The sequence below is a fragment of the Melanotaenia boesemani genome, chromosome 20 (genome assembly GCF_017639745.1).
Source record: "Melanotaenia boesemani isolate fMelBoe1 chromosome 20, fMelBoe1.pri, whole genome shotgun sequence".
In the NCBI taxonomy this organism is placed as follows: domain Eukaryota; kingdom Metazoa; phylum Chordata; class Actinopteri; order Atheriniformes; family Melanotaeniidae; genus Melanotaenia; species Melanotaenia boesemani.
The window spans coordinates 5,542,018-5,566,141 of NC_055701.1; the positions used below are offsets into that span (position 1 = coordinate 5,542,018).

The 24,124-nt window shown below is 38.2% G+C and overlaps 1 protein-coding gene across 3 annotated transcripts in view; it reads left to right on the top strand.

Annotated features, from left to right (window-relative positions):
* Positions 1-24,124, top strand: part of alk (ALK receptor tyrosine kinase) — a 478,089-nt gene that overhangs the window by 148,730 nt on the left and 305,235 nt on the right. For all 3 annotated transcript variants that reach the window (XM_041971293.1, XM_041971294.1, XM_041971295.1), the window contains exon 2: positions 15,030-15,128. In XM_041971293.1, the coding sequence (XP_041827227.1) occupies positions 15,030-15,128 (99 nt within the window). The remainder of the gene's footprint in view (positions 1-15,029; positions 15,129-24,124) is intronic.

Below are 24,124 nucleotides of genomic sequence, written 5' to 3' on the forward strand. Positions count from 1 at the left end.
CAGGTACGTCAGGTTGGTTAATACCCTTTGTCCATGCCACGTGATGCCTCTCTGTTAATAGTGTAACCTGATTTCCATTGTTTTTTCTTCTGTGTTGGAAAGCAGGGTTTTTAAGGTTTGAAAGTTATGTAGTGATGAATATTTAGTATGATGGTTATGTGTTGACTATTTAAAGGACACAAAGCATGAGCATCACACAGGCTGCAACAGGAGAGCATAGTGTGCATAGTTTGGGGACTATAATCAGCAAATTTGTTGAAGTTAGAAATCATGGATAAATGCTGGACATTAAACTACTTGTTTTGGAGTACAAGCGAAAATGTAAAACAGGCATTTTGTTAAAATTCCAGTAAATGTTTAAATCTTTTACAGCAGTAAACAACAACCTGTCAGACACAGAAGTACTGATATTTGTACAAGAGTGTCAAACCACTCCCTCTGTGGGCCTCGTATTTCCTGCTTGGTTTACCCTCACCAGGACAGGGAGAGTTCTAGCTTTTCCTCCAGTGAATAATGCACACTCTGGTTAGATGGAGTCCCACAAAGACAAGGATACTATCTGAGTCCAAATTGGTCTGTTTTATCAGTTAAAATATTTATGACCTAATTCAGAAGCTGCACCTTGGGTTGCACTTTTGGTTTTTATGCCGTGTTTGTTTTGGTCTGAGTTGCTGCTGTGGTACATTACCCTTTTATAGATCTGCACAAAATGACACTTTTAGTGTGACTCATGATTGAGGTCTATTTTGTGTGAAAATCATGTTTAACATGGTGTGCAGCTCTGAGTGGAATTTATTTGCTTTTAAAGACTGTGAGAAGACTTTGAGAAGGAAAGAAAAATAAAAAAGAATTTCTACTGAACAATAATGGACATGTTCCAGACTGACATCTCTGCCTTCATGGTCCTGGCTGACTCTGATGTGACATTGGCTGGTGTAGCAGCAGGTGATTGATTGGTGAGCAGTCAGGCACAAACAGATCGAGTATACTGGCTTCCTACTCAGGTGAAGTTATTATACAATATCATGTTCTGTAATTTCTGTTGTTTTTGTTGTTGCCGTTAGTCAAGCATCAATCACTGTGTGTAAAGCATACCAAAATCTTGTTTAACAAGCAGTGGCACAGTACGGGATACATATTTGTCTCTGACTAAATGCTCCTGTTTTAGCATGAATTCATATGAACTTTTTAAATCATTACAGGTGAAAGCTTATGTTTGGAGTGTGCATTTGGTGGAAAATAAGGTGATATAACTGATGTGCATCAATAGATTTAAAATACACAAAGTACACGGTTGTAAGGATGTTAAGTGTGCTTTTTGGTTGCTACATTCACCAGTCAGAAAAATAAATAAATGTACTTTTAAATAATAATAATAATAATAATAAATGTGTTTTTCTTAAGCTGGCTGAAATGAAGTTAGTTTGGTCAAATGTCTTATTTTGAGGCCAGATGTTGTATCCAAGGCAACCGAGCTGATAAAGATGATACTCTGCAGAGAGAGAGAGAAAAATACAACGGTGTGTAATTGACCGTGATACATGGACATGGAGAAGCACAGTAAAAGGCCATAGCAAGAATTCTTTGAGGAACCAATTTATATTACATTGCTACTATATTTGCATTCCATTTGGCTTATGGAGAAAGGCTGAGATGCATTACCATGGTAGACCTCCGCTGGTTTGAAGCAAAGTAGGAGTCGATGCGCTCTCAACTGCCTCTCTGCTGTGGCTGTAGTCATGCCTGTGCTTTGGTTGTTAGGACTTTTACTGCAACACAACTATTGATGGACATTGCAGTAACTGCATGTCGTTGCTAAAGCTGCACTTAAAGCAGCTGGATGTTGTTGCGGTTTGGATCTTACTGTTGGAAATTTTCTATAGTATTTGCAAATTATGATAACTGGAATAGTTCTACATGAAACCTTTTTATACGCATCAGAAAGAAAGAAAAGCATATTGTTAGAAAACAACAAAGCAAAAGTAATCATCTTACTAATAATGTTTTCCTCTTTTTTCTTTACATGTGTTTTTGTCTTTTTCAGTTCTATGAAGAAGAAAATAAAAATGTAGACAAATTTAATAATTTCCCATGTCTATATCATGAGGAAAAGTTAGGCGTTATAAATTTTTGTCTTAAATTGCAACTTCTTGATCTTCTTATTAGTTGACATCAATTTCCAAATGTAACAAAATCCAGTGATTAACAGATTTCTAGACACTGAAGCCAGCTGTTCCTTTAACAGTTCACCCAGGGGTAATTCAGTCACGCTTGCATTTATCTATGCATTCAAAATATGATGACCCCTAGTAGTTGTGAAAGAATCTGCATCTAAAGTGTCAAAACTGCATCCATTGGTGTTGTCCAAAGACTGTATTTTAGTCCTAGCCATTGTGGACTTTTTGTTTTCTACCCTAACCAAGTAATCTTAGCTAAATCTAACCAGGAAGCCACGACATGAGGCCATAATGTCTTGATATGTTACAATCATAACTGTCAATTGTTCTTTTCAGGACAGGACTGCAGGACTGTGGCCTTCACTGGAGCGACCTGATCGTACCCCTGCTGTAGAAAAATAAAGAGCTGATGCCACTGCTGCATCTCCTTTTTTTTCTAAGCTAAAACATTAGCTTCGAGTTCTTCAAGAAGAACTGATTTAAAGCTGAGATTTGCTCTGAACCAAAACTGGAGCCACCTCAGTTAGAAAAGGGTATATGTGGGCTTGCTAGAAGCAATGGTAAATTATTCTAAAATGTTCTCAGTAACTTAAAAACTGTAACTTTACCACCACATTGTTTTACCACCCTCCTCACATGAGTTTCTGATCTTGTGCCTCAGACTATGATCATCAGCCCAGTCAGTGCAATCCACTGGAATCTACATTAATTTCTCCACTTGTCCAGAGTGGGCTTTGAAACCTGCTCTTTGATAAATGATTCATCTGCACATGAAATATCAAACTCGCCAGTTCATTATGCTACTCCCACACACACGCACACACACACACAAACATGTTAGTTGTCTCTTGGGGAACAGAGGAGTATATCTCTGACATTGAGAAAAAACAATTCAGATCTTGTTCGGTGGGCACTTTGATGATGTAACAACACAGAGAACTAACATCACAGTCACATACTTACCAAGGATGATGGTAATTCATGTCATGTACAGTAGCTGAAAGAGCAGACTGCAGAAGTGACTTTCCAGTTAAGTTTCCCTGCAGCCCCTTTGTTAAGTAGCGGTTATATTTTCCTTCATATAGTGTGAATCCTTACCCTGAGATCTACAACAGAAGAAATAGTCATTGTACTGAATGCCATCAATATGCTTGTTGCTGATATATGCAAATACTTTCTGACCATTTTCAGGCACATTAGAATTATTCACAAGACAGTGAACCGGCACTGGCATTGATTGCAGGAAAAAAATAAAGCAGATCTTTGTCTCAGAATCCATTTTTCTGCTTCCTGTTGCTGCTGACCTGACGTTCCTTCCAGGGTAATTCAAAGTAAAATGCAAATGTTTGATATTTAAAAAGTACAAAGAGGAAGATTTGCAACTAAAAGGGCTTGTCTTTATTTAGTTTTTAATTTTGCTTTTAAGGACAGTAAAATGGCTAATGAATAATTTAGGAGATACAGGATTATGTAAAAATGAAGTTACTGTTTATTGTAGTTATGCTTAGTGGTGGAACTTTTTTTTCTGTGTCGTTGCTCTGGGAAACGTAAAGGGGCGGGCACTTCTGCTGTTTACTCAGATGCGATCTGGGAGAGAAAATAAAATGTATCGTGTCCTCACGTCTCTTTCACCTGCTTAACATCTTTGTGGTCCTTTACCTTCTTGAATATACAGAAATTTTCAATTTATTCAGATATGTGTGTGTGTGTGTATGTATATATATATATATATATATGTATATATATATATATATATATATATATATATAATGTATGTGTGTATGTATGTATGTATGTGTGTATGTATGTATATATATGTATGTATATGTATATATGTATATATATATATATATATATATATATATATATATATATATATATATATATATATATATATATATCTTTATATTATAACAGTACATATTTTTGCTTTTCTTAGACTTGTAAATAATTTCTATTGCACTTTCTTGCTGTGATGCATGTTCACCTTATTTTGCCTCTCTGTACTTTATTCTATAACAAGAGCTGCTGTAACAAGTGAATTTCTCCACTGTGAGATAATAAAGTCTAATCTAATCTAATCTAATCTATCCACAAAACTGGGAATTTTAAGCAAATATTTAATTGTCTCTCTAAATTTCCATCTTTGTTGCAGTAGCTGCTTTTCACTCATTATTCTTTTATTATTTTTTTCTTTGTAAACCCACATTTAGTGGAGAAACCTAAAATAAACATGGCCTCTTCAGCATTAATGTACGCATTTGGGGGCAGCAGTGGCTCAGGCGGTAGAGCAGGTCCTCCAATCATGTTTCCATCAGTCTGCTCCAGGGCAGCTGTGGCTACACATGTAGCTTACCACCACCAAGTATGAATGAATAATGGATTCACTGTAACACGCTTTGGGTGCCTTGAAAAGCATTATATAAATTATTATTATTACAATGTTGGAAGTTTCTGTGTTCAGATTTCATATACAGAAATTGGAATGTATTGAGCTCATCCTGGAAAGAGGAATCTGATTTCCCAAACTGTGAGTGTTCTGCCTTTTACAAGGCATTGACTATAAACAAGTAGAATATCAATTTACGTTTACAGAGGCTTATTCCTTGCAATGGATTCAACAGGTCTTACATTCTTCTATCACCATGAAAGAGTTATTTCCAAACTGTCTATCATGCCGGGCCAGTACATTGTTGACAGTGAAAGGAAGTGATCAGTGGAATCATGGTACAAAGGCACTGGTTTACATGTTCAAGGCTGTTATTTTAATTGTTTAAAGCTCCTTCTGTCTGTTCCCCCAAAAAATGGAAATTACATTTAAATCCCCACCTTCTGCCACCTTTTTCAGCTTGCTTTGTTTGAGGGGGGGGGTTAAGTCCTACAAATGTTGGGATATTCTGCTGAGATTTCATACTCTGTACCTTTAAAGTCTTTTGAATTTTGCCAGATTTAAACTCACCAAATAAAGACAGATTTTAAGACCTTCTGACATGTTGCTGCATTTGTCTAACATTCTAGACAGACTCTTTGTCTTTCACTTAACATGTTTGTTCATCATTTCGGTAATTTGCTTAACAATATTTTGTCAACATTGACATTCTCTTCTACCATGCCGATCACAGGTTTATAGTATATATATACCAAATCTTACATTTTCAGCCAGCTGTATATTTTATTTGTGAGGAAGTTGTGCTCGTGTCAGAAGTTCACTGTTTTATCTTTAGGTGAACTCTGAAATGGCATAATGTCATTGGAGATGAATGAGGCTACTGTATTATTCAGTACTAAGCTTGTTTTGAAGAATTCTCAGCAATCCTTTTTTTATTAAGGATTCTGCAGCAGTGGCTTGAAATGCAGCAGAACTAGAATCACCTCTTTTTGAGTATTGTTTGCAATGTGGCAGGAATTACCATTAATCATATAAATAAAGCTTTAGTTCCCTAACGAAACAAACTAAAAAACAAATTTACATTGGCCGCCTGGTGGTTTGTACTATTTTAAATTTTAAGGTTTATTAATAGTCTAATATGCAATGATGCATTAAATCTGGTTGCAAAGACAGTAGACAGCACTGAAAGATCATTATTTGAATATCAAACATTCATTAAAATGGTAGGTGAGATAAGTGAAACGAGGCACTGGTGAAAACCGATCTGTTTGTGTCCCGAGCAGCAGGGAGCGGCTGCAGCTGATGGCTAAGGGATACTTCACGTGAAGATGAACAAAAATGTTCTCATTTCGTTTTGCAAAGAAAACAAAATGCACATGACACTGCAGTAATTCCAATTAACCATCATATAAAATTTAAAGAAATGATGGCACTGCTGCACTGAGCACTCTGCTGTCTTGCCATCGGGTGACAGGTCATCAAGCAACATAAATGGTAGGCAGGTCAGCTTTGATATATATTTTATTTAAGGCTACATTTAAATTAGCCTTTAACTGTGCAGACCTTCACACCCCCTCCTGCCAAGATGGTGAGAAAAAAAATTCCAAGGGACACTTCGGCCATCGAGGGCCAGAAGGGCAGGTTCTCAGCCACCTTTACCTACCCTCTCTGCACCTGCATGCTCCCTAAACTGCTTTAATCAGGGTTGTACTAGTTCTGTGGATTCCCCTGTCATCAGCAAGGGTAATTTTGATTATACTCCACTTTTTGTATTTATTTTAAGGTTCAGAGTGGTTCCTTATGGCTCACAGTGTTCAGCTTGCTTATTTTGCTTCCTCTACAAGAAAAATCTTTTACTTTAATTCTTTAAAGGTTAAAGAGTCATTCTGCGAGGCTATCTTTAGCCACCACTAAAGGTCAGCTGCAAAAACACCCAAGAAATGTCTTTTGTAAAACCAAGTGAAAAGTTACAAAAGCAAATTACTATTATGCACAGGAAAATATTGCTGCAATATAGTTTTTTTTTCTTTGTCCACCCATGCATCTACTTCTAATTTTTCTCAAATTTTTCTTTTCTTTTTTTCCCCATAATCTTGCAGACACACAGTGGATTAGTTTAGTAATTTAATTGCCTCCGAGAGTTCAGTGTCACATTTGCTACTACATTGTGACTATGGCAGCGCTGTAGATCCTAAATTACTATGAAGAGATTCAAATTTTGCTGTACAGCAGCAAAACCAAAAGCTCACAATGAGCCATGCTGAGCATAAGAGAAGTGTCCCAAATTGGAAAGATTTCTCTTTAAGCGAGTCATGTCTTATGCATAATTTCTGAATACTGGGCTTCCTGTCAAGAGGTGATGTTGCATGCTTGACTGGAGTTGCAAAGCTTTAAAGAGAGACCATGAGTGTACAACAACACAATCACTGACATTAATGAGTGTCAGGGTAGTCCAGCTGTCATCTTATTTCTCATTGTGCAGCCCTTCTAACCTGAGACAATCCTGCAAGACTGAAGACGTATGAACCAATTCTTTGATAAAAAACCATTTTGTGTTGTTCTTGAGACACAACTAGTGTTTCATCTAATGCTGAATTTGGTGTGCACATGTCAAAGGAACATATATAACCTAAAGGTGCCTCCTAAACACCTTCAGAAGGCATTCCTTTTATGCTTTTCATGTTTGGCTTAGCTTGTATTTCATCATATGTTGTGAAGCTGTCTGCAATCTATGCAAAGTTTACACAGCCATTGATTTACAGAGGCTGCACGTTTAAAATCCAAGGAGGGGAGTTGGCTTTTGATGCTTCAGCATCCACACGACCTCCACACAGATTTAAAAGCACATTTACATGTTAAACTGCTGCTTTAGGAATGGTAGCAGTCTCCACTTCATTTTTTTCTAACATTTGCCCATCATTTGTCAAGCAGCCTCTTATTTGTGCTGTTTTGCTTTTAAAACTTTGTGATAAGAAGAGAGTTTGCTGAGATGGCTTCCTTTTGCACATAGCATTATTAGAGGCCTTGAGCTGAGTTTCATGGGCAGCACTTTGTGTTAATGAGCTGCATCCTACAGCTGAACTAAAATCCCTGCTTGTTTACAAGACAGGGTTTGTGCCAAGGAGATACTGTAATACATGACAAATGCTGAAAGCTTCTTAGAAACGAGCTAACCCACCCTTAAAGCGAACAAGCACAGCAGGTGGCGTCTTAACGGGGACATTTAAATCTGCCTTCTCTATTTAACCTTTGTGCATAGTTTTTAAAACCTGATTTAATCCATAAAAGACATGAAGCCTCTAATAATGTGGAGGATTTTTTGTCACCTCACTCTCATTAGGAGAATGCAGTTACTGCCTTGCATCCATTGGGCCTCTAAGAATAGCAGTCAGGTGAGAAGGCGGCATTATCATGCACATGTGCGGCTGTTTCGGGCTTTGGTTGTAACGTGTGTGGAATTCAGTGAAGGTCTTAATGAAAGTCAGAGTGCTTAGTGGACATGAGGGTTCCACTGATGGAAATCAATGTAGTCTTTTGTAGCAGAGAGAGAGAGAGAGAGAGAGAGGCTGATTCCAGGCCTCAGCTGCCTGATGTGGTGCTGGCAGACTTTGACATGCATTTAATGGCGCGTCACTGGGCTGGACAGGTAATCAATTTATTTAGGCAGTAATGTATGTATCCCTTGGTAAATCTTTAATTAATGGGAAAAAAGAAGAAGACAATTGTGATGCAGTGGGCCACAGAGTATGAAAATCCAACAGGGTGAAAGGGTGGCTTCCTCATTTCCCTTTTAATTAGCTGCAACTGCTTGATACTCCAGTTGCATTTCATTCAATTTCCAAATGTCTTTCTTAAGTTTAATCGTATTGTTTCTATGACAAACAAATTATAAATGTCTAGTTAGCCTGAATAAAGGCATTTGTTTTATAGTTTCAGTAAAGGCCATACTAGTTTCCAGGTCTGGCTTAGCCACAGAAACACTACCTGTGCACTTACCCTGCTTCCACTCGTCATGGGCAATTGGTTACATTTCTGGATCATTGCACTGCTATGAAACAAAGGCCACAAGCACCACATACATCATGTAAAGTACTGCCCACTCAAAAGAATTTGTTCCTCTTCTACCTTGTAAGCTATACTGTATCTGCACCGGCCTCTCCCTTGTGTTTTAGTGCCATCCTTTTTTAGAGGGTTTGCAGCTTTTTGAGTCAAATCACTTAGATCTGATTAAAACAGCAGGTAATTTTATGGGCTTTGCAGTGATTTAGTCTCCATTTTGCACAGTTTACCATTTCTACAGTTGGTGCATTGGAGGGTATTGCTTAATCCTAAAAAAATGGGGAATAGCCTCACTCTTCTATTGCTTTGCTTCACACCTTATTGATCATTGACCTTGTAAAAAAATACAAGAGAAAGGCATGTTCATAGGCATGTGACTTAATCTATGTGCTTTAAACCACTAAGCATTTGAAGGACTTCTAAGTGTGGCTAGAAGAATGTTGATTTACTAAGTTATCTTTCCTCTGATTGAAGACATTCTGAATCCATGCTAAATGTTGTTGTTACAGCTAGTCTGTTGTTTGACATTGACCAAATAGAAAAGAAAGAAAGGAGATAAGTTATTTAAATCTTTGAAAGGCAAAAAATCTTTAGTCTGTTGAGATTCAGCACTGAAAGAGTTCTCATGAAAGAAACAGCCTTTACAATTTATCAAACTTCTCTGAAAATGAACCCAGATTCTTTCATCTGCTAAACACATCAACTTCTTTTCCTCTGATTTCTGAAATTGTTGTGACACTGACTAAATTTGATTCAACGGCTGGTTGATGTGGTGGAAACAAAGGAATATAAATCACATTTGTAGGCTCGAGCATTGGAGGATGTTGAAGGTATATTGAACTTCTTGTGTTTATTCTTCTTTTGCTGACTGAATTGGCTTTGTAGTGGCCACTTGGAGCAATAAGCTAAAATGAACAGAAAGCTGGTTAAGTCCTCCGAAGGTTTTAATAGTAGTCATCAAAAGTGGTCTGCACAGACTTAACACATGATTAAAAGTGATTAAAAGCTTGAGTTTTCACCTTCAGTTTTGTGTTTTTGCCATGAAACAGGGTGTTGTTATAACTCCCACATACAACAACCAATCTACACCAAACTAAGTATGTTTGAAAGTACTATCCTGAATACTTTTACATGTTAAAATGTTTTCAATGCCATGGCCTTGCCCATTTACAACAGTGAGTGATATTTTTTTACACTTTAATACACTGCTCCTCAATCATTAACCCCATACACTGAAATGTTTCTCGGTATCTGCATAACCTTTTCAAGATGCCCCAGTATAGAAATGGTGTACATTAATCAAACGTATCCATGGCACATTTCGATGGGCCATCTGCTACGGTACAGGCCAGCACGCCGCGGATGTTTGGTCATCACTGCTTCCAGCTTTAATGTTCTATGATAGAGTAAAAAATGTTTGCACACTTTGTAAAAGTAAATAAAAAGAAGTGTTAATCTCATTCACAAAAGTCTTCATACTCTACCCTCCTTTATTATTATTATTATTATTATTATTTACCATTAATTAGATTTTGGGTTAAACTTGATTAGTTTTGATCTGCAGAAAATACTGCAGTTCATGTTAACTGTCAGCACAAGAAGCAAAGTCCAAAAAAACTCTCCCTCAATTAATTTACTGACTAAAAAAAGCGTCATTGAACAATTTGGTTTTCTGTCACTGCAGCTTTGAGCCATGTTGTGTCCCATCATATCTGTCACTTGAAATATGACGTTGGCTCAGTGAGCTGGTGCCCTGGTGACTACGTGGAGGAACACTCACTGAGAAATTCTTACACCAGCAAATGATGCAAGCCCAAAGTCATCTGACCTAAGAGTCTGGCTTCTCTGAAAACAGCTCTCTGAGACCACATTGCGTGATCTGTCATAGTTGCCAGCAAATAAAGCCATGGAAACAGAAAAGCCTAAGTGCCATCTGGCAATGTAATATCCAGAGCATCCAAAACTAAAAGACGTTTTCTGGACTGAATGGGGAAAAGACTTCACCTTCTACAGAAATGACTGCACAGCCTTACTAGAATCTGAACAAGCACTGAGCATTTTATTTGGTTGTTTGGTGGACTTTAAAAAGCAAAAAAATAAAGAAATGTCATCGTCTGCTGAAAAATTGTGCAAGATTTTTCTTTTTTTTTAAATTTATTTATTTTTTTAAAATGCCATTTTTCTTCTTCCTTTTTCCTCCTTTTTCTCGTCAGTGAGGGGGAGTTGAAGATCATTCAAGTGGCCATAAGGGTGAGGCAGAAGGGCATCTGCTGGAGTTGTCCTGTGACCGGACATTAATAGTAAAATTCCAGAAGGTGTCTTATGTCTTTCCCAGGAGTCTCCAGAATTCACTTGTGAAGGCTTGGAAATTTCTCTCCTCATCTTAAGGATTTACTGAAACAGATCCTAATTCTTAACACTAATTTCAATAACTCAAACATATTCATGCATGAACAGAAATGACTTAATATTCAAATTTTTAAGGTAAGAGTTTTGTTATACTGTTATTATCTTTTTACTATTATAATAATAATGTCTTTATCATTCCGAGACAATGTTTGAAAACTACTTCGAAATCCTAATGTCATTCTTTTTTTAATGCTAGAATGGTTAAAAAAAGTTATGTTTGGATAAATAACAATAAGAACTTATTTTGAGTTTGACTAAATGTACAGCCACTGTTTATGACTTGGATTATATATTCCTAAAACATGGTGGTGCTAGTGTCATGATGAGGCACTTCTCAGCAGAAGCTAAAACTGCAATAAAATTCACCATTCTGCCCTCCAGTCATTGAAATCATGCTGCTAGGAAAACACTGGCAATGCTCTTTAACTTCCCCATGAAATCTTTTTTTTAAAGCAATGTCTTTAACAGGTATAATAACTTAGATTTTTCTGCACATGCAAAATGCAACTATGTGATGCTATAAAGTTTTACATCACAGATATGTCACTCTCCACTTTGTTTTCATGGCAGTTATATACTTATCCATGATGGCCCTGATGCTGAACTTTGTTAGTGGGACCTTTTTATAAGTTTGTACAGTGAAAAGCTGACCATTGATAAATGGATGTGTCCGGATGAATTATGGAGCGCACCATTGCATCAAATTAGTATCTAATGACACAGAGCTGAATGCCAGTGTCACAGGCTTTAGACCAGATTTGGCTGGACCTTGAGTTGGTGGGAACACTTTGAGAAGAAAATGCTTTTTGTTGAAGAGTATTCAGGATATCTGCTGCATTTGACTGAGCTGTTTCTCTTTTACATTCAAGGGCAAAAAAGAAAGAAAAAAAAAGATTTAGATTGTATTTTAGTGCTGTAAAAACATTATATATATATATATATATATATATATATATATATATATATATATATATATATATATATAGTTTTTTTTTTTGCTCTGGCTGTATGTTTTCATAAAGACAGAGGTTTTCTTGTATTGCGGCACTGTGTGGAAGCTGAGGGCTGAGGACATTTTCAAAAATGCCTGCACTCATGTGTTGGTCTCAGATGATCTGCCAAGAGAATTGTGATCAACTCCCAAACCAGGTCAACTTGTACAGAAATGCCAAAATGGCATCTCCAAAATACTAGTTTCATATATTTTCTAAAAATATATTTTTACTTTATCATCATTACTTACAAGTTGTGTGTGTCCTGTGTGTATGCCACCTTGATCTATTTTCTATTATTAGTATGATTATTTTGGTGAATAATTGGCTACAAACTCAGTGATTTTTGATTAGTTTTACTTGCTGGAGCTCATAGAATTTGTAGTACTTTCTACTCCTCACCTCTCACTAAATTTGGCTGACAAAAAACTGCTTTTGCTTTCTATGTAAATACAGTATCCTCATGAGATGGCTCCTCTTGAATCATTTTGGCTGCTTGCACTGACAATTTAATAATTTAATTTGAAAACTAACGGGGGGGATTGGGTAAATCAGAAGCTTTTGTGGAGGCTTGCTTCTGTTTACCACAGTCTACCTGTGCTGCTGCTACAGAAGTATCAGTCCCCTTATTTTTCACATGTGAACAAGCACAAGAGGTTCTTGTGTTTAAGAAGATGGAGAAGTGTTTTCCTTTGGCAAGTGCTGTGTTATGTCAGCTCTCTTGGACTATTCATGGAGTAAAGTGCTAAAATCGTGACACATTGCCCACATGCCCCACAAACCAGGAAAACATTCTCCTGTGAAAGTCACCCACCCAGCTCTTCTACCCCAAGCAGCCTGTCAGTCAGGAAGCCAGCCATCTCTCACAACAGCTGCTAAGTCAGGCAGTCAGTTCCCCCTGTGGCTCATCAGCTTTTCTAAAAGCTCTTCAGCAACCCACAGCCATCCGAGGAGTCAGCTCAAGCAGCATCCTGCCAGCTCATGTAGTTTCCAACCAGCCAGCCAGTTTCCCCTGATATCAACTGCTGTTGAACCTAAACCAATCCCTCTGTATGAACCACAGTCAGATCCTCTCATTTGGCAATCAGTCTAAAGGAAAAGGATCCCAAAAAGGAACACCAGAAGGAGACGGCCTTATTCCATCTTGTAATGATGTCTTTTTTTTCTAGGCATATTCAATATAGCACACAAGGTTTCATGATTATTTTAAGAGACATGATTTATTGTCCTAGTTTGTGTGTAATTACAAAAGCAGTCAGCCACCCTGCTGAAAAATCAAAACAATAAGTCATTTTACTGGAATTCTCAGCTATATTATTTCCATTTAATTCAGTTTTATTTATGAAGTGTCAAATCACAACAAAGTCAACACAAGACACTTTACAGACATGATCACTTCAAGCCAATTAAAAGAAACAAAACAAAACAAATCCACCTTAGTCAAATAAAATCCATAAAAATAACTGATACAAGCGACGTCTTTTTCCATCCATTTCATTTGGATGCATCAAGACTTTTTGACACCTTGAGAGCACTGGATTTGTAAGCCTTAAATTAGAGCTGACATTGTGCCCATTAAGTCAACATGTTTTGTGTATGAGGACAGTGCAGGGGATGTCCACACGTATAGCTTTTGCTGTGTTAAAGAAGCACTTTAGCAGATTTTCTGTTACGTTTCTGTTACTAACAATTCTGCATCCATCTTGCATCCTCTACTCCGAGTTCTCTCCTGTGGGTAAACGTCAGTCTAGTGTGGACTCGTTTCATAATTGTTGTTCTGTCCCTTTCTTCCTTTTCCTCTCCCTCCAATCGTGTCTTCTTTGCAATTTTTTGTTGAATCAGCCACGCCTTGTGTTCAAAACGGCTGATGTGTTGACATCCACTTGCTAGCATGTAACACACTGTTTAACCCGGAACTCTGCTGTGATGTGATTCAACATCCTGGAAAACAAAAGATACGAAGTATAGTTTTCAGCTTCAGGAGGCTGTGGAGCAATGTTCCAGAATGTAAATAATGAGGTGGGAAGGAGTTTTAAGGTGGGGAAGTTTCATTGTGCTACCCTTAAGACAAATTTTTTAGAGACTTTTGAGAAGTTAAATGCTGAAGAAGAATAGACAGAACCCTTATGACAATAATTAATGGAGGGGGTTCTTGTAAGGATCTCAAACAGTGATCTTAACGCCATGCTAAATCGGAACAAATCTTGAGTAGTCTTGTCTTCTTTGACCAGAGACAGTGTTGTGTTCAGTGCCATGAAAGGGAACATTTACAATCAATTGCTCTTTAAGGCTCATTTGAAATGGCTGCAGGATTTATGCAAGAGTCTCTTCTCTTGGCAGCGGGGTATTGGTCTGTGACTGTGTAGTAATTATCCATGGACTAAGGACAAAATGAGAAAGTGTATCTGTGCGGGTGAGTAAAGGAGGAAGCTTTTGCATCTACTTTACAGTATCAGACTTTTGTTCGATCTTGTGATAATTAGGAGTTGAAATTGGAAGGTGAGGACAGAGTCAAACAAAATAAGACAAACCTGCTCACAGGTAATTATGCAGCCTATTGATATTCAATAACCAATTCATATAGCTCTTTTGGACTTTTTAACAGTAACTCAACTGCAGTTGTCATTGTCATCAGTTTACTGATGTTTACCTGCAGCATTGCTGACTTGGTAATGTTGAGGTCCAGTGGGATTTTTCTGAAAGACTTTCACTTCAGGTTGGTTAGTAAATTTACCAGAAGGAATGGCCTCTCATCACAATGAGAATTATTTAAAGCTGCATGATTGCACACCTGGCCAAATGGTAATCAAGCAAGTGAATTGAACATATAGATATAAAGCACCACATCACGGAAGCTAAATAAATGACACTAGATGGACACAGCAAGGAGCAACCATTATTTGACTGAAAGTCTCAACGTTTTAATATTAGATTTTACCTTCATGCCTCATGCTTCTGCAACACGTGCTCTGAAAGTAAAATGAATACTTGCTGTCATTGCAGGTGAACCTCTAGAGCACAGGACCACTGAAGGGTACTGGAGCTTCTCCTGGGTAGCAGAGGACAAACTGAGTTTCCCAAATGACACCATGCCCAAGTCAGGTGAGTCGGACGTTGTCAGCCCCCCTCAGACAGATGGACAGGCTGAGGCACCTCTGCTCTCCTTTAAGTCTTTCTTCTCAACTGGCCTTGACACCTTGCATCAGCTTTCTATCAGCACACATGAACATCTTTGTCTGACCTGTCTTCGATCATCAGAGCCAGCATTGTTACAAAGCAGTGGTACATGACCTCCACAAGGACCCTGATAAAACCAACTTATCATCTATTTTAGAAAATTAGGGGAGCTACATCAAAGATGGAATAAAGAAAAAAACATAAGAATAAAACATGAAACAAGTTTGTCAGAGCAAAAATTTTAAGTTTGAAATATTAATTTTGCACAAGTTCCTGCAAAAAGGTAAAAGATGTTTGAAATTAAAAGAAAAAACATTGATCTAATTTCAAGAGAACAAATAACTCTGAGAGAGTGGTCGTTTTGAATCAAAACAAGGCAAAACTGAACCTAAAACAAAAGATCAAAATCACTTTTGAAAAGATGGTAAATAAAAACATTTTACCACCTGATGTTCACCATCTAACTTCACTCCTAATCTAATTTTCTTTAACAATTTTGTACTGAAACTTCATGTATCATCAGTGCACATGTATGTGGACATTTTCAAAGTCAAACTTCAGTTAAAAAGGTCTCCACAGTAGGCTGGGAGGGCAGCGGATTTTACTTTAACCCTCAATAAAAGTTAAACTCTCTCTCTATAATGTGTTTCATCTGCATTGTGTTTCCTCCACAGATGGCCTGTTCATTTATTTTGTTGTGTAGTGGTATAACGTTATAGCACCTCAATATTAATATGGAATATTAATATTAAAGATTAATACATTTATTAATATTAATTAAAAAGTCAAAAACAGAATATCTTGCGCTGACAAGAAGTGGGTTGCATCGGTTTCTTAGCTACACTTCCTAGTTTGTATGATAAGTAAAAATTAAAGGCTTGCATAACTAAGACAAAAATGAATAGACATTATTATGTTGCTTCTTCACGTTTTTTTTTTTTTTTTTGTTCTTTTTCTTCTCTACTTTCTTCTCTAAGTTTACTAGTATTTTTTTGGGCTCAGGGCAGACTTTACACCTTTGTCCAATTAAACAACCTTACTTTTAAAGAGCAGGGATTTATTGAACGTTATCTGTCAGTTTAATACTAATTTTTTCCATTCCTCCAACCTTCAAGAATATCATATAGCACACATATGCTTATGAAAATGATTCACAACTCTTGAGTTTAGCTGTAGATAAAACAGACACATGGTCAACATCAAACAGTGAAAGGGAAAGATTAATGATGTCATTCATTTAAAAAAAATAAATAAATAAATAAAATACTTTTCCACATGTAAAAGGGTTCTGTTGTCCGGGGACCTGAGAAGAATAGCAAACTTGAAGCAAAATCCTTTTTAGTCCATGGGTAGGATGTTTTTCTTTCTTTTCTTTTTCTTTAATTTCATTTGCTAGTTAAGTACATTTATAAAACCACTTCATAAAAAGACTCTTGAGGACTTGTCCGCTTGGAAGTGCTCTAGCTCCATCTCTTGCAGCTATGTGGTAAATCATCCCAGAATCGCAAATGAAGTTCCTATTAGTATTTTGTGAGGAATGGAACAACTTAACAAGTTTAATATGAAGAAATCACAACATCAAATACAGTTTGAGGCACTCTGTATTTAAACCAGCTTTTAGAGGAATACGTTCTTGCTTGGCACGTTTGATAAAACTCAGTCTGGTCCTTGAGTAGTTGCTTATATTATCTTCTCGGCAGGGGCTAGATAAGAGTGATGGTAGACTCCGTGATTTACAGGGGCCGTCCCCACGACATCAAATTGCAGTGAAATCGCAACGTATTTTAGCAAACCACCCTTTAACCCCCACGAAGCCAGGAATTAGCCTCCATAAAACCGGTCATGTCTGAAGACAGGTACCTAGTTGGATAGGTTTGAAACCTCCACCGTCTGTGGTATTGTGCGGACAGCGTAACCGCACCACTAGATGATATGACGCCAGTGTGATGAACGCGCTAAACTCAACAACAATAACGGCGTCCGTGACCAACTATGTTGTGGTGCTGCTCCAGACATCCTGGCTTGTGTACAGCTTTAGCACCAAAATGCACGGCTTTTACAACACAGTATTGTGCTACTGCACCAGTAACAGCGGGAGCAAGCAGATATGCCATTATCTGCACATGCGCTACGTCTTGTTCTAGCTTAAAGTGTTACTCTTTAATCATCGTAGCACCCCCACAGCCTTGTAGTATGTACTACAGTGGTTTTGTGTGAATGTTGAAGCATTTCTCCTAGTTTTTGCCACCGTTTTCACACCTGAACCAGCTTCAGTGCTGTGTGGACATAGTCACAGTCTTCAAACGAGTGAGGAAGAATCGTTGGAATTTAAAGGCCCCCTTTGTATATTCTAACATGAAGAAGTGCAATTTAACATCTGGATTCAATCCTATTTGGAGGGCAGAATCAAAGGTGAAAACCCTCAGGATTCTTTGAAGTTGGTGGTACCAGGATACCAGAGAGTCTTCATAAGCATTTCGACCATCGGTTGTGGAAAGGAGGTTTTTGGGTTAGGTCATAAATCCTCAGGTCTTCTTGCTTTCCTTGGTGGTTTCCACTACATTTGTTTTATTTTGACATGCTTTAATAGACAATTTACACTTAACTTAATGGTCCACCTGTATTGTCATACCCTAAACTGTTCTGTGACAATATTTAAAAAGATGCACATCAATAAAGACTGTTTGTAATGCTTTAAAATGTTAAGTCACAAGCAAACAATGTTAAAAAGCAAGTCTAAAATATTTTGGGTCATTTGTTTATTTCATTCATATCATTAAATGAAGACATTTCACGTGTGTTGCTTTTGTCTGCATTTACCCATGCTAGGGGAATTAGCAATGTTTTCTTGTTTTCCATTCAAGTGAGGTAAAATCCTCTTATGACTCCAGTGATTATTTCTTCCTTAATTTTCAGCCATATTTTCCCAGAGGTGCAGCCCTTTTAAATATGCACCAAGTGGAACCAAAAAAGTTATATTTTGTAGTAGTTGTCCTTAAATGGTGGAGATGGAATGATTAAGATGCATTTTTGCATCACATTGCCATGATTTTATTTTGTAAAGCCTTCTGGTCAACCTTCTTTTTTTTTCTTTGTTTATTTAAATGTTGCTTTATTTCAAAATATCAATTATATATAAGGTTGACTTAACTTGTCCTTAATATTATTTAAAAGTCAGGGATAATGGAAAAAAAGAAAAATATGGTGAAAAGAGTTTCCAAACACAAGTGATGCTGTTTCAGTTAACATGGTACTGATGGGAGGTGTTAGCCCCTGAGCCATGATTTGGTGAGTGGAGGGGTTATCCTCCAACTGCAACAATATGGTCGGCAAATCATTTCCTTGACTGCACTGCCCCCATGAAATGTTACTGAGAAATACACTTAACCCAATATTGCCCACAATATACTCACTTGTTTGGCTTTAGAAAGAAAGAGTGCTGCAAGTATATAGAATATGCTGTGTGTCTTTTATTCACTCACATTCATGTCTCACATTAATTAGATATAAAATACTCTAAGACAAGTGAGTTTAATAGTATAGTACTGATATTTTGCTTATTATATGCCCACAAATAGCCCATATTATTGAGTAGGAAAATCTCCTATCAGTTTTTCTTTCTTTTTGTCCATTTCCAGCCTCTCCAAAGTGAGAGGTCATCCAATAAGTGATAATTCAAAGTCCTGCCAGCACCAAACTGTCACAGAACTGTGAATAAAACACATCTTGGTTGTGGATGCCTGGCTCTTTGCTTTAGCAGCTTGTGGCTGTGGCAGTTTGCAGCCAACTTTCTGTGGGTATTTGCTTTAGACAACAAATTACCCCACTGTTGCTGAATATATAAGCCCCTGGTACACATGGCCAACGACATTTTCTAGTTGTTTCCTACAATGACAGTGTTGACCCCCTCATCTATAGTATGCTGGCAGACAATGAGAGGCGTTCCGCTGAATGGTGATTAGTGAACCGAGCATGATGTGGCTGGAGCAGGAAGGATCACATCTGGACAGTAAAAGCCAGATGACTCCAAAAGCTAATGCAGAATAATGGCACATCTCACTGAAGCAAATTAAATGCTGATTGAAACGACAAGAAGAAATTGTCCATTTAACTTGTTTTCTGTGTGGTGTGTTTTATTGTACTGAATTCAATTTGGACACATTTCTGCTGTGTATTTTTATGCTTGTGCAGGCTTAATATCCACATAAACTAAACTTAATACCACTGGTATTTCTTGTAAAAACTTCAAACTGTATATGAGTGGCTGTTGTTGCATTTTGTTACGCAGTATGACATCAATTGGTGGAGGGGAGTGAGGGACTCTGGAAAGGACAGGTCACAGCAGCATAGCTTGGTGAACATGGCTTGAGGCTGCAGTGATAGATCTCAGCTCTCCCCACAGCATCTGCTGTCTGCTGGCATTTGTCAGCAGCTACGAAAGCCAACACAGACTGACTGGACACTTGCCACCAGCTGCCCCCATATTCTCTCTCCATCCCCCTCCTCTTTGCTTCCATTAGCAACCTTTAACTGCAGAAGCTGCAGGGAAAGCCAACATCGTTATTTAAATTTCCGTGTTGGTAAAATGACTTGTTTGCCACTTTAAGTCAGTGATACAATAAACATCCAAGACATCCTGACATCTCCTGCTTTTCATTCTGACTTCTTTTGACAAAAAGAAAGCAGGGCAAAGCCATTGCTGTTTTCTATTTTGCCAAATGCTTCCCATATGGGTTCTTCATCACTCCAGACTGATTTTCCTCATCTAGATGGATGGTCCTGGTTCAGCTTTGGCTGCCAGCTGCAACACAAGCACTCAGATGGATGCTAGCCACTTGAGGAGCTACAATAGAACATCTGCCTCAATCAGCTTGTAGTGCTGTTATTGTGTAATGAGACACAGTTGTTTGTTAAAGTCCATTTTCAAAGTCAGGGGGTGTCATAAATGTTCTGGTGCAGGTGCTTTTACATGGTATCCATGTGGGTTTTCATTATTCTTCTCCCTGCATGCAAGTACATTGTTCCATTTACACAGTTTTTGGTGAAAGAGTAAATAGTTTGAATCAAGCTGCCTTAAGCACATGTTGACATTGTTAAAGCTATAAACAATTTTGCGAAAGGCTTAATTTTGTGGTGGCAAAAGTGCATGGATAAAGGTTGGCAGACATGGTTGTACCCAATTGAACTAGGGTGCAGAGGCTTCCCAGCCCCATCAATATGGGACTGATAGGAATTGAGAGGAACAAGGCGATGAGAATGGGGGAGGTGGCAGAGAGAGAGCGTCTTGTTGAATATGGAGCAAGACAGAAGAGGCAAGCTGGAAGCCAGGAGGGAGTGAGTAGTGATTAGCCACCTCTACTGACCCGCCAGCAGGTGGGTGTTACGTAAGGGTCGAAACACTCCATGACTGCTGGTAACCATCTGACAACACAACCTCCCAGCAAAAGGATGCAGTCATTAAGCAATGGCTGAAAGTAGGCACATCCCAGGATGTACTTAACCACAAACTGATGTTCTGCTTCTCCAAAAACGAAACTTAATGACTTCATTAATTTTTGATCAATCCAGCACATCATCCTGGATGAGTTGGTCCATTTCTTTGTGCAGAACAGCTTAAAAATTCTGGTGTGTTGGTTATTTTCTGTCATAAACTTAGTTCATGTCCTGCCACAACAATGTTGAATACAAGTCAGGCCTGTGGCTTAGTCATTTAAAGCAGTGGTTCCCAAACCTTTTTCCTCAGGGACCCCCTGTATGCATAAACTAAAAAGCCATGGACCCCTTGCTCCACCCTGTGCTGAAACCATGCTGGTTTTAGGCTTTCAAAAGTGGGATTCTTACCATATATAATGTATTTTGGTTCAGGCTTGTCTTTCGATAAAAAGCCAAAGTTAAATAAACAACATACAGCCTTATTTTTTTTCCTTAAATTAGGGACAATTTGTGGACAGTAATCACAATGGCTCTAATGTTCAAAGCCTCAGGGACCCCTTGTGCCCTCTGGGGGACCCAGGTTGGGAACCACTGATTCAAAGCCTGATTGTTCTTTAATCATTCTTTGGGTTAACAAATTTTTGTGCTTTGAATCATTTTCTTGTTGCTTTACTCATGGATTTGGTTTGATGTTTTTCTTACTCCAGAATTTACAGCCGTAACTCAAAATTCAAGACACTCCACCCTAAAATGTGATCTTGCAGTAAATCTGCATGCAGATATGGACAATATAATGGCTGTGAGGAGTAACAATGGTATATATGATTGTAATAGTTTAGTTGTTTTTTGTTTGTTTTTTTAGTTTTTTTTTTTTCTTTTTTTGTAATATAAATGTCTAAATATAATCAGGTAGTGAGTAAAGGCACTTTAGGTAAGAATTATGCTGCTAAAGGGACAGTTATACATTTGGCTTTTTCTATGATGTCAGAATGAACCTAAAATGCACTCTAACCTTTACAGGTGAAATTAATTTAACCTTCTCAAATTTATTTATTGTCATTTACATATTTATCAATGGGAAGAGACAGGGTGGTCCTGGAGCTGCGCTCACTCCCAAGTCAGTAGGATGTATCAAGGAAAGATGTGTAGGAAGAAATGTATGCACAGATTCATGCATTAAATATTTTTGAGTGTATATATCTTCATTTTGGTCATTTGCCATCTTTCAGTATTAGAGCTATGCAATCCTTTGTGCATGCGGCTCCTGCTTTTTACAGTGGCTGTGGTCTTGTAATGACTAAAACAATGGGAGGATCACATACTGTTTAAATAATTTTAAACTTACTGTAAGACAAAAACGTTTTTTATCATCTGCTTTTTGTGGTTTCTTCAGTTGCTTCAAGGTTTTCAAGCTTATATTCTAAAGAACTTCTGTAGACCTTCTGCCAGCGTACCATCCTTGTCGTGTGAAGGGTGGAAGATGTAGACATGGCAAGATGAGTTCAGAAGGAATGGGAAACTTGACTTTTGATTTTAATCCCTTCAGATCTGGAAAAGAAAAAAAAAAAAAAAACTCATACGAAGTTCAGCTTAAATATGTTCATAAGCCAACACCTTCTTCTTTCTCACTCATAACATCTTTTAAGTTTTAATTGTATTTAATCTGAATGTAGGGATGCTTCTAGGATTTAAAGATGGGAAGTCTTGGCCCTCAGGAGATGACCAGCACCTGATTCAGCCATCAGATGAAATCGTCATCATGATGATGCAGTAAATAAGAGCAGTTATTGTAATGATCTTTAGTGGCTGTAATATTATTTAGACATGGAGCATGTGGGAAGTTACGGCGACCAGATAGTGCTCCTGCTGGGTTCTTGATAAAATGACATAAATCCTAATTATTTTAATACGACAGCAACATACCAGCAACTGCTTTTGTTTTCTCTCTATTCTCTTTGTAAGATAACTTTCAGTCTGTTCATCTGTTTTTTTTATTCCAGTTTTATCATATTTTGGGTCACTTACACTCACTCTGAGGGTTGTGACGGCCTTAAACTAGTTAAAATTATTTATTGAAGCAAAATTAATCTGAAAAGCAAACTAAAACAAACCAAGCCCTGCAGGAAAGAGAGCAAAGAGCAGGGGGAGCAGCCTGCTATCCTTGAGCGTTTATGTCCTAAGGCTTTTGTTCCTGCTTTGTATTTATGCCAGGTCTCATGTAAAGTGATTTTTTATTTTATTTATTTTTTTTTTTGTACTAATCAACAGATTGCAGTGTGTCAAACTTTATCTTTTTAGGTCGGGTCGGTTAGATTGGTACCCCAACAGAAGGGTCCCAGCAAAGTAGAACAGGCCGGGTTGGATATTAGGGTGCCCTGCCCAGGTTTCACGTGTGGAAACACTAGAAAATATGTCCCGAACCGACCAACACCCGTCAATAGAAACGATAATAAACTGAAGTTAATGGATCCTACTTTTTTTTATCCATTCATCCATCCATCCATCCATTTTCTGCCGCTCATCTGGAGTCGGGTCGCGGGGGCAGCTGCCTAAGCAGGGAAAGCTAGACCTAGACTTCCCTCTCCCCGGCCACATTCACCAGCTCATCTGGAGGGATCCCGAGGTGTTCCCAGGCCAGCTGAGAGATGTAGTCCGCCCAGTGTGTCCTGGGTCTTCCCCGGGGCCTCTTTCCGGTGGGATGTGCCCGGAACACCTCACCAGGGAGGCGTCCAGGAGGCATCCTAACCAGATGCCCGAGCCACCTCATCTGGCTCCTCTCGATGTGGAGGAGCAGTGACTCTACTCTGAGCCCCTCCTGGATCACCGAGCGTCTCACCCTATCTCTAAGCCCGGCCACCCTGCGGAGAAATCTCAGTTTGGCCACTTGTATTTGCGATCTTGTTCTTTCGGTCACTACCCACAGCTCGTGACCATAGGTGAGGGTGGGAACGGAGATCGACCGGTAAATCGAGAGCTTTGCCTTTTGGCTCAGCTTCATCTTTGCGACGACAGACCGATGCATACAAAGGGCATGAAGCCCCCGACAACATAGCTGCAAGGATCATCAGGACGCACAAACTCCTCCACCATGATAAGGTGGGAGGAGGAGACTTTTTTTTTTTTTTATCTTTTTAAAATTGTGCATTATATAAATTTTGATGACAGACACTGTGTTACATGCAGCTGCAGGGTGAAAGCTGGGAACGAAAACATAAAGTGATTATAAATGGACAGCATTTGGCTGCTGGGCCTTTAAACAGAAAAATTGACTGCACTGTCTTCAAGGCATTGCTGAACATATAGCTCAATCAATCACTGACTCCACATTCATTAAAGCCCATAATGATATCCATAAATGTACATATATATATTTTTAGGGGGGCTTAAAATATTTTAGGGTGGCTCCAGACTTCCAAATATAGGTCTAACGTTACCCATGTCTGCATGTAAAGTAAAATGTAGTTATTTGGTGATGAGATATTTTTGCT